General features: G+C 48.6%; 4 protein-coding genes across 4 annotated transcripts; 2 read left to right on the top strand and 2 right to left on the bottom strand.

Annotated features, from left to right (window-relative positions):
- Positions 1-313: 313 nt before the first annotated feature.
- POJ06DRAFT_256123 (uncharacterized protein) lies at positions 314-3,988 on the bottom strand. The gene is made up of 6 exons (XM_056187981.1): positions 3,819-3,988; positions 3,385-3,735; positions 2,970-3,128; positions 2,884-2,916; positions 1,881-2,832; positions 314-1,828 (listed from the first exon to the last, which is right to left on the bottom strand). Exons 2-6 carry the CDS (start codon positions 3,710-3,712, stop codon positions 769-771), a joined length of 2,532 nt encoding a protein of 843 aa, XP_056042598.1. The 5' UTR covers positions 3,713-3,735; positions 3,819-3,988; the 3' UTR covers positions 314-768.
- Positions 3,989-4,214: 226 nt separating this feature from the next.
- On the top strand, positions 4,215-6,061 carry POJ06DRAFT_199295 (uncharacterized protein; the record flags this gene model as incomplete). The annotated part of the gene is made up of 3 exons (XM_056185147.1): positions 4,215-4,436; positions 4,488-4,581; positions 4,635-6,061. 3 exons carry the CDS (start codon positions 4,215-4,217, stop codon positions 6,059-6,061), a joined length of 1,743 nt encoding a protein of 580 aa, XP_056042597.1.
- Positions 6,062-6,912: 851 nt separating this feature from the next.
- POJ06DRAFT_129065 (uncharacterized protein) lies at positions 6,913-8,304 on the top strand. Its single transcript, XM_056184342.1, has 2 exons — positions 6,913-7,100; positions 7,171-8,304. Exons 1-2 carry the CDS (start codon positions 7,047-7,049, stop codon positions 8,221-8,223), a joined length of 1,107 nt encoding a protein of 368 aa, XP_056042596.1. The 5' UTR covers positions 6,913-7,046; the 3' UTR covers positions 8,224-8,304.
- An 862-nt stretch (positions 8,305-9,166) lies between these two features.
- Positions 9,167-10,466, bottom strand: POJ06DRAFT_256109 (high mobility group box domain-containing protein). Its single transcript, XM_056187980.1, has 5 exons — positions 10,263-10,466; positions 10,001-10,092; positions 9,807-9,902; positions 9,674-9,732; positions 9,167-9,606 (listed from the first exon to the last, which is right to left on the bottom strand). Exons 2-5 carry the CDS (start codon positions 10,056-10,058, stop codon positions 9,505-9,507), a joined length of 315 nt encoding a protein of 104 aa, XP_056042595.1. The 5' UTR covers positions 10,059-10,092; positions 10,263-10,466; the 3' UTR covers positions 9,167-9,504.
- Between the last annotated feature and the right edge of the window lie 533 nt (positions 10,467-10,999).

Raw genomic sequence — 10,999 nt, 5'->3', positions numbered from 1 at the left:
GTGGTTGGGGGTACGGCATCACCTACGCTTCCTTCGGTCCACGTACACTCGACACCAGATTCCTAAAATCCCATGCCCCAAGCAGTACTCTCGCAGTTTGCCAGAACGAGCATTTGCGATGGCGCAATTGCATAGGAACACATGACTTTAGTATGCGTTAGATTCCCCCTATGGGAACTAACACCATGCGCCCCGTGCAGGCACATGCAGCCAGCCATTCGTGTGATCCGCATGATCAACCTCGCCGCACGTTGTTATCAGCTCGTCTCTCACGGCGAGTGGACTATTTATGACGAACATCAAAGTAATCAAAACATCTGGCAATTACTTTTCATTTCAATTATACACACACATTTTGCACCCTCACTCATTCGATTTGACTATCGCACCTCCCCGTCCGTCGCGTTTGTGTCAGCGTTAGGACCGTAAACTTATCAATACATATAACAAAACACACCACTAACAACAATAGCAGATGCGACAGAAATAAAGTACCCAAAGAGAAAGAGTAACACACTTATAACACAAACCGCAATTATATATAATATGATATATATATAATATATCATTGTAATATCGGAGCCCAGCATAGTAGTTTAACGAAAGAAAGAGGAATAAACATAGACACGACCGGGAGACACCAAAAATAGCGACTTAATCCTACTAACAACGCAGTATTGAAACACAAAGACAATTCACTTTTGCTTCCTTATCATTTCCTCGTTCGATCCTCTTGAGTGGCCATGCCGGATGCAGTATGCGCGAGATTTAGTGGCCGTAACCGCCCCAGCCGCCCTGGCGGGCTTGCTGACTCATGCCGTACGGCGCGTAACCAGAGAATCCGCCGTACATGTTCTGTTGCTGTGGAATCGGCTGCTGCTGCTGCTGCTGCTGCGGAGGAATCTGGCTCGGCTGCTGCTGCGGCTGTTGCTGAGGAGTTTGACCGGCCGAGCTCGTGGGTCTGACATTGCCGCCCGCAGCCTTGGATGCATCATCTCGCTGCAAGAAATCGGGAATGCCGCCAAGCGACGAGACAGACGCCTGCTGAGGAGTCTGCGTAGATTGCTGGACCGGCTGCGACTGCTGAGACACCTGCTGCTGTTGTTGCTGCTGAAGCTGCTGAGCCCGCGAGTAATGGTCACCGTAGAATGGAGACTGCTGCTGGCCGTAGAGCGATTTCTGCTGGTTAAATTGCGGCTGGGTCTGCTGGTGGGCATAGTACCCTTGATAGCTGTTCATATTGTTCATGTAATACGCAGTATAAGCCGGGCTCAAGTAATATGGGTGAATGCCATATTGATTGTGCTGAGCAGACATCCCAGGAGAGGCAGTGGGAGCAGGCGAAGTTTGTGATGGCTCGGACCCGACGCCAAAGCGAGTAGGCTGGGTAGAAGCGGAAGACGGTGTTAACTGCTCAAGCGTAGTCGATGCGGTGCGCTGCAAGCTGTCCTGAGCAGCGGCGGTCGTAACGGCTTGCTGCTGGTAGGGATAGTAGTTGTATCCTTGTCGCTGAGGATCAGCACCGTATGGGTTCTGGTAATCGCTTGGGAAGCCGCCAAAGCCAGGAATGTGGGTCTGCGTGGGATAAGCGCCATAAGGAGACTGTGAGAATGGCTCGAATCCCTTCTGCTGAGCCTGAGGCTGGATAGGCGCCTGCTGAGGCTGGGCGTATCTGCTCGCCTGAATAGCAGGCTGACCGAAGCCGGACAAGCCCTGGGCAGAGACCTGCGATGGAGCAGACTGGGCCAGTGACGCAGTATCAACAGGCTGGACGTCCTGCGGCTGCTGATAAGTGGGCGTAGCCTTCTGTGACGCAGAAGGAGTGTCACTACAATGACATGAGACGATATTCAAATGTCAACTAAATCGTACAAACTTACAGTTGTTCCTTGGGAGTTTCAAAACTCTCCTCATCGGGAGCGTCAGACAAGTTCAGGCTGCCGAACTGGAGACCTGCACGCTCAACCTGGGCCTGCACAGATCCAGGCATGACAACAGGAGCATCCTGGTTCAAAATTCGCGAATAGGCAGGTGATCGGCCGCCGGCAGGGATATTCTTAGCAGACAATCCAGGCGGAAGCTTAGATGGGGCAGGGGTAGACGACGAGGTCGAAATAGATGGAGCAGTGGATGAGTCAATGTTAGATGCAAGTGATGAAGAAGGCGGTGGCGGCGCGTCATTGATGACCTTGTCAACATTTTCATAAGTTAGAGGAGCTGTAGCGGCCGTGTCAGCAAAGTCGTCAGGAGCCGGGGGTGCAGGAGTATTCCATTCGGGTTCTTCGGCGGACGTTGCGAAATCGTTATTAGAGAATGACGTATCGGCCGTGGGCACATCTCCCCAGGCAGAGGCCGCGGGTACAGCAGGTGCTGGTTCTTGAGCAGGAGCAGCCTGCAATTTGGGTGGCTCTGACTTCTCGGCAGTGGGCTTAGCAATCGACGCCCAGCTCATTTTGGTTCCCGGCTTTATAACGGAACTTGTAGGCTTAGGAGCAGATGCAACACTTGTAACTGGTTTGTCAGATGTCGCCGGCGCAGTAGAGGCGGTCGATCCCCAACCGTTTGTGGTCTCTGTCACAGTAGACGTGGTGTCCCAACCATTAGTACCGTTCCTGGTCACCGCAAGTGGTTCATTTTCGATAGTCGTCGCCGTTGTATCCCATGACGAAGTATTGGTGGTAACGGGGTTATCGCCCCAGGCCGAACTCAAGTCTCCCCCAGTAGCATTGTCGCTAGCTGATGCAGGTTCGCCCCAAGAAGAAATAGACGTCTCAGGCGCTAGTGTCGGCAACGAGGGAGTAGAATCTTCGGTATACTCATGGCCAGCTCGGCCTGCTTGGAGTTAGCAAGCTCATCATTGTGTAGGACTTAAGAGGATAATACCATTGGGCTTGCCACCACGGCTTCGGCCACGGTCTGTTAATAGTGTTAGATCAAGATATGTCTTCCTCTGCAATTGGATCCCATACCACTTCGACCTCTTCCTCTAGACTCGAAACCGCCACGGCTTCGACCGCGAGTAGACGCAGATCCCGATGGTCTAGCGTATTCCGACGATGTGAAAGGACCCTTAGACTTGGATCTTTCCTTGCTTTTCTTCTTAACTTCGCCCCACTGGCTTGCGTGACCTATAGACAATCCATATTAGTACGATATTCGTGAATGTTTCGATTGGATCAATCCACATGCTGACACGATCGACGATGCGAAATGGGGTCCCCGGGCCGATTCGGCCACACAACATCAAGACGTCACCACTCAAAAATTAATTCTCGAAATTGATACAATAAATCGCCCCTTCAATTGTCCCAAGTTTCGATCGCTGGATATACGGATAGATCCGATTGCCGTCGGCGAAAAAATGCTCTAAAAATCGATAATTACCTTCGGTGATCCGCGTGACCGCAATTTCGACATCACCCGACGTCTCGGACAGCAGATACAACAGATCCTCTTCTGACCAATCTGGAAAGAGCTCGGAAAGTAACTCCAGGCCAGCCGAATATTGAGCTTTCAAGCTCTGAATAGTGTCGTCCACTGATGCTGACGACGACATCGTTGCAGGCTCTGAACTTATGTCGTCTGAAAGCGCAGTTGCGTTTGATCTGGACGAGGGAGCAGAACCTCGCGAGGTATATGACGAACGGCCGCGCGATGAGTGATATCCTCCTCTAGAAGTTCTGTGTGATGGACGTGATTGAACGTCAGCCATTAATCTTTGTGAGCTGCGGGGATCTAACACATTGTCAGGTACTCTACTAGAGCGACGCTGAAGACGAGTGTGCGCATCAGTGCTAGTGATTACGTCTACCACATACCTATCTCAGTATTCCGTAGCACTACTGTTAAGCGGAGAACCAGAGAAGATAGACGGAGGAGCGAGTATTCGGAGAATAAAAATCAGTAAATGGTGATCGCGATTAAAGGGGCGAAGAGGGTTGCAGAAAAGTGACGAAACTTTGGTGCCGCTCAGGCATATCATAGCAAGGAAAATTTTGCCCACAGGAAACGTTTGCCACGTGACCTAGTTCTCGTGCCCGTTTCAAATACTCCTGAAAGTACACATGTAATTACTGCTCAGGGCCGTAGTCACCGACTTTCCCGAGCTACCAAACAGCCACGAATTCCCCAAATACTGCCGGATCCAACTACTCGTTCGTGGACAATGGTCAATAGAATTTGCTCTAGAATCTGACGCTGTCGTCTTCGAATTAATGATTCCGTCTCTGCACGACCACGGATCTCACCTCGCGTATGCGGGCTTTGCCGCGTTAGCCTCTCTGGCCATTTATGTCTTAATGCCATCGCTGCCTACCGTTTTGTCGGCTGGGTCTGAAGATAAGTCTCCAGGGAGCTCCGCCTTTTCCAGGAATTCGCGATATGTCGTGGGGTTGTACAATAAGGCGAATGACTGTTTTGCCAACAGCGTTCTTCAGGTAGGCTGGTTGCATTTTGGCTTGGCGATTAAGAATCCAACGAATAAACAGGCACTGGCATCCAGTCCGTCTCTGCGCCATTATCTCGATGACTCGCGGTTCCAAGATCAGCCGCTCTCGGCAGCATTGAAAGCGATTATACGAGGTGAATTGGTTTCGTTCATTTTAATAATTAAGTTGCTTATTAGGTGACTATAGACTTGAACACTCCCATACGATATCCGCGATCAGTATCGCCATGGCCGTTTTTGCATGTACTCGAAGTAATATATAATTCTCGCATCACCAGAAGTCAACATGACGCTCATGAGCTGTTACATTTGATACTGGAGACCATTACCGACGAGCATGACAAAGTGCTGAAGGAACTTCTTGCGGCTCCGAAGGTTCTCGACAATGATGCAGAGCTGGAAGACGAAAAGGTCGAGAGGACCATCAATGTTACGCGCGAGTTTATGCCATTTCAAGGCACCACCGTTGATACCATTCGCTGTTTGCAATGTGGTAATAGCCCGAAGCCCAAAAGCACTAATTTTATAGTCTTAACTCTTAATGTTCCTCAGAAATGGAGTGCAACTCTAGAAGACTGCATGGCGTCGCTCTTTTCATCTGAGCCAATCAGTGATTACGGATGTCAGTCTTGCAGACTAAAGTCCCTAAGCAGCACTGTCTCGCAAGTCATCAAGAAGGCGAAGCTGGATGAGCCAGATTCAGGGATAGTTACAGATTTGCCGACTTCATCATGTGAAGTTCCTGATTTTGTCCAAAATCCTGTCGGATACTTGCATTATCTGCAGAACTTGGACCCCAGTGCAGACTTACATCCGGAAATTGAAGCACGGCTGCCGAAGAGCATTAAATCAACCATCGTGCGCACGACATCCTGGGGACATTTACCTGATATGTTTACTTGTCATTTATCAAGGTCGATTTTCTCTTCAACTGCTACGAGAAACAGCTGTCGAGTATCCTTTCCAGAGGAGCTAACGGTCTATTCATCTCAAAACGCGAAGTCGAAGTTCAGTTCTTTGAGTTTGGGCAATCTGACAGAAGCACAATCAACGTACGAAGGATCAAAGACATATAGACTGGTTGCAATGGTCCGTCATGTAGGAACACATTCCGCTGGGCATTACGAGTGCTACCGTCGCAAGGAAATGTTTAAGGACTACGACCAGGCGGCCACAGCTGCGGCGTTGACGGCATCTAGTCCACTCACTGCAGATGCGATTCTCACTGCGGAACCGGCCAAAACGGCATCTTCGGGACTGTTACCGACATATGAGAAGAGCTCGGCAATGACTGAAGATGCATTATTGAGTCCAAAGTCTGGATCTAGACCTGAGTCAGAAAGTAATTCGCTTGGCCCGTCACGAGGCGAGAGTCCGTCTCGACTTCAAAGTAGGGCACGAAGTCGGACTGCAACCAAGAAACTGTACAGACAATTCACGGGAGGCAGGAGCTGGTGGAGAATTAGTGATGAAAAAGTATGGGAGTGCACTACGGATGAAGTGCTGCGTCAAACACAGTCAGCCTATCTGCTTGTATATGAGCGAATTCCACCATATGAGTTGGAGACGAGATCGTCCAGTCGGCGGAGGTCTGCTTCCGCTCAAAAATTGTGAGGACTCAGGTTGCATTAATCCTTCTTTGTATGGTAATTGGGATTTGGCAGGTGGGAACGGCGTTTATGCATTTGTTTTGAGGTAAGCTTTCATCATTGGTTGTTTTTTTCCTCCATCTGAGGGCGAAAACAACCCACCTCGTTTTAAACTGTCTTCCTTCACTTTTCTAATGCAGTAGTAGTTTTTGAAATATTTTTAAACGAGAATATATCCTCGACTATGCGATCTTTGCCCTTTAAGAGCCGTTTAACATGATGGAATATGTTGCCTATCATAGCAATTGACTTTTGGACTTTTGTAACATGTAAGTGGGCTGTGCTGTCCACCGGGTCAACATTCATTCCCAGTCCCAAAGAGGAATAGCGGGGAAGGTCCTAATAGTTAGAGTACGGCTATCTTGACGTCATCTTCTCGGGAAGAAAACTCGGAAGGCTTGTTTTAGATACTTTAGTCCTCGGGTTACCTATCACCGAAAAACTCGTAAAATTCGGGCTCGGCTCTGCGTCGCATCCAGTTTTTTACAAGCAAATAGATTAATTTCATTGGTCCTTCAATAGTAAACGACTTATATATCTTCTAAATAATAAAGTCAGCAAAAACTCGAAAGTAGGTACAGAAATGCAATCCAAAGTTCGGCGATTAAAAGTTCCGAGATACCGGTTGCTGCCGCTCGGTTCGCCGCTTGAGGAGTGCCGTCATCGTTCGAGTGTAAGATGACCGTGAAAGGATCTGGAAGATCGTGAACACGTCCTTTCTTATTTTTCTTAACTTATCGCCACCACACTTTTGCATTTAGTTTTGTTAGATAGGTTTCTTGATAATTATGTCTGAGCAACGGGCCGACGCGTCGGGGGTACCAGCGGTATGTCATGCCGGTGTTGTAGGATGTTTGTTGCATGGGCTCATGTCGAGTTCTGGTGCGCTTAATGCTGGGTTATATTTGAGCTAACGGTGATCCTGGATGTAGCAGCAACGGGGACCATGGATGACTTTTCTTCGATCGTTGGCAACCTCGAAGGGTGATCTATCGTCTATTACTGTATGTGGTCGTCGGGGGGAGGCTTCTAAAGGATGGACACGATTGCAGGACAATACTGACAGAGATCAAGGCGCCGCCGTTTATTCTTTCCGGCACGTCGCTAGTAGAGTACTCCAAATTCTGGGCCGAACTACCGGACCTTTTCGTCGCGCCGACCATGATCCTAGATAAAGAAGAGCGCGCCCTCGCAGTCCTAAAGTGGTTCATCGCGACCTTGAAAGGTCAATATACTTCCCGAAACGAGGCGCTCGGATCAGAGAAAAAGCCACTGAACCCATTCCTTGGTGAAGTTTTCCTCGGCCAGTGGGAGACCGAGACCGAAGGCCCGACGACTCTTGTGTCGGAGCAGGTTTCCCACCATCCGCCAGTTACTGCGTACGCGATCTACAACGACGTGTATGGGATCGAATTACAGGGCTATAACGGCCAGAAGGCAACTTTCGCGACTACAACGCTTAATGTGCGACAGGTGGGACACGCAGTGTTATATATCAAGAAGTTTGACGAGTATTATTACATTACACTGCCAACGCTGCATATTGAGGGATTATTTTACGGTGCGCCATACGTCGAATTGGAGCAGAAGACATTGATTCAATCGTCGAGCGGATATTGGGCGTCTATCGAGTACTCCGGCAAGGGATATTTCTCTGGCAAGAAGAATACTTTCAAAGCAAAGTTTTACGCGCCGGATGAGGACAGCCCATTGTACACTATTTCTGGACAGTGGTCAGGAAAATCGACGATCATGAACCAGGCAAAGAAGAGCGAGTCTCTTTTCTACGACGCGTCGGAGCACAACATAGTGCCGTTGATTGTCAAGCCAATTGAGCAGCAAGCAGAGTACGAGTCCCGGCGCGCGTGGGAGAAGGTAGCGGCTGCTGTCCAGGTTATGGACTACGATACTATTCATGTTGAGAAGTCAAAGATCGAGAATCAACAGCGAGAATTAAGGAAAAAGGAGAGGGAGGATGGCGTGGAGTGGCAGAGGAGATATTTTGAGCTGATCGAAGACGAAGGGCCATTGAGAGAAGTGGCTGAGTTGGCTGGGGTTGAGCCGGATGAGAACGTGTGGCGGTTTAAACGACAGGTGTTTGAGGAAAGTCCGGATTCGAAGATGTAAGATTTGTGTATAAAGTTTTGTCTTTGTTTGTTGGCTGCTGTGCATCTGGCTGCTAGAATATTAGAGTCGGTTCGAGTCCTGGAAAGTAAACTGTTACGGGATTCGCGCTCAATAAAGGATAAATATGTGATAAATATGAGATAAAGATCGCATTTTTGTCATATGGTGTCTCGTTGTGGTAGAGCTAGTTTGAGTGCTCATACTCGTCATCGTTTAGGGGGGTCATTATTCATGCTTTCTAATTTGTCGTCATCTATTATGAATCTATCCGATCTGTGCTCATTTGTTATATCTGAAACGATTGGACGGTCATTTTTCCATGGGCAATTTCGAGGCGTACTTTGTATGTAGTTTGCAATCGTCCGGATGCGAGAAACGCCAGATCTCTGGGAATCCAGTTTATATCGCTCCGTACGCCTCAGTTCCGCATAGTATCTTTATCAACAACATAGTCACATACGCCCCGTCGATGGAGCCAACAAGCAATATCACGACCTGACCAACTTCACAACGCACCATGAAACGGTCTGTCCATAAGTCGGCACTCATCCGGCCTTCCGCATTGTTTCCTTGGACGATATATTTCGTAGAAGCGAGTTGCGCAGTTACACGAATTCGTTGTTAATTTAACTTAACTATGGCCAACCGTAATGTTGACCGCCCGGGGAAGACTGCGGCGCGTTTGTGTAAGAGGGTGTGCATAAGAACGCGTCACTTTCGCGTCGCCAGAGTGACTTGGAGGACGCCACACAGAGAGGATAAATCGCGCTCAGCATAGGTTTGCAGAATTAGATTAAGGACAGCACAGTACCGAGTATGTTAGGTCTATGTTATATAGAGTTTCGTTGTGCTGCGGTGTCGTTACAGCTCAAACGCGGTTCGATGACCCAACCAGATTCTCTCAATGAATGATGAAATCGAGAAGCTGCATGGAAATAACGACAATTTGCCATTTAATAAATCAATTATAAATAAACTACAAATACAAAAGTTATGTCAGCCATAACTACACGAGTTAAATATGTATACATAGTAACTAGACCCACACGAACGCAACAAATCGAAATAACACTTAGACCCAATTCCGGTATAGTAGAGAGTACACAACCAATAGATAAATAGAACAATAATAATAGTAGTATCGTATATGAGCCTCACAACTATTAGAACTTACAAAGCATTACAAAACGCACCTTTACCATCGCATACTTTTACACAGCTGTGATACGCCCTAGTCAGCGCTACACAACAGAAAATGTCAATTACTGCGCGACAAAATGCTTATTCGTCATCATCGTAGTCGGCAGAGCCACCGTTGGCGAGGTAGGCGGCCTTCTCTTCCTCGTAGCGCTTCTTGTCCTGGGCGGCACGAGCCTCATACGGCTGTAACATCGCGTTAGCCAAATTTCACAACACTCCGCAAGTCGCGTCAACAAAATGTAACACGTACCACTTTCTCCTTAGGACTCAATGCTTTCCATCGCTCACCGAGAAGCTTGCCAACCTGGCCTGTGGTAGTAAAGACATTAGTGGTCCGTTGCTTTCGTGTGAAGAACACAGCCAGAACACGGATAGAAACATACCAAACGCAATGCCAGGGTTCTCAGAGCGAACGGTCTCGCGCTGTTCGTTGGCAAAGAACATATAGGCAGAGAGTGATCGCTTGGGGGCATTGGGGTCTAAGACGAATTAAAACGTTAGAATCGGCGCTGAAGGTGGTGTCTTACACACCAAGTCCAGTAGGACCAGGGCGATCCAGACAGTATAAACAACATACCTTTCTTTCGTCGACCACCGGCTTTGGCCTTTCTTGTAGTCTTCGCTTCCTTAGGCATGATGGACTATGTGACTGAAGGTAGTAAATAAAGTCTGTTGACGCGTCGCGCGCAAGGAGTCAGCACAGTGGACCAAGACGACAGGATGGAGTGACAAGACGAAAACACAATGTAAAAAACAAGTGACAATGGACGGCAAGGTCGTGCAAGAGACAGTAATCACTAGGAAATAAATCGGGGTTGGAGGGTGGAGAGGACTGTTACCTTTTTGCGGGCTTGTTGACGCGTATTAGCGTGTGGGGAGCGTACAGTAAGGCTAAGTGAGCGCAGTATTAGCAGCAGTAAAGATAGGGGAGAGCGCAGTGAGGCCTTAGAAAGTGTGAAGAGGGAGAGTGTGTGGGTGGTGCGGGCCGCCTGCCTTTTACTATGGAGCCGCCTAACGTCCATCTACCGCCCGCCCTTCGGCGCGCTGTGAGTGCGAATAGTGCACACGCGGGCCGATGGCTAGTCGTAGACACCGCCCATCAATGCTCACAGCGCGCCTAATTCACCAAGCAAGCCACCCTAACCTTGGATCACAAATGGTTCACGCTGTTTTGGCTATACCAACGTTAGGCACTATCTAGCAGGTTCTTGCTTCTCGAAGTCTGAGTATTATAGAAACTAGAAGACGAATGGCCTGCTATCCGTCGTTTATGTGATTGCGGACAATGATGCCGCGGATTGGTGAGAGTCAACCGCGGTCGTGATTAGCTATGAAGATGTCGACGCCCTTGGCTGAACAGTTGCCCGCAGCCGATCCTAAGTCTGAGCCTTGGAACGTGATCGCTTGGTCTGGCTCACTTCCACAAGGGTCTAGTACCTGCGCGTCATGGCCCCAAACAGACTATCGAGTGTTCAATCGCTATTCAATGGATTATACAAATCCAACTACGTTTCCAACATTGTAGCTACAACGCGAAATAAATGGGTTCGTGCAATGTCGAACCTTCTCAATGTAG

Source organism: Lipomyces tetrasporus, assembly GCF_029532465.1.
Source record: "Lipomyces tetrasporus strain NRRL Y-64009 chromosome Unknown POJ06scaffold_7, whole genome shotgun sequence".
In the NCBI taxonomy this organism is placed as follows: domain Eukaryota; kingdom Fungi; phylum Ascomycota; class Lipomycetes; order Lipomycetales; family Lipomycetaceae; genus Lipomyces; species Lipomyces tetrasporus.
Note: the sequence above shows the minus strand (reverse complement) of the source record. Positions and strands in the feature narration are given on the sequence as shown.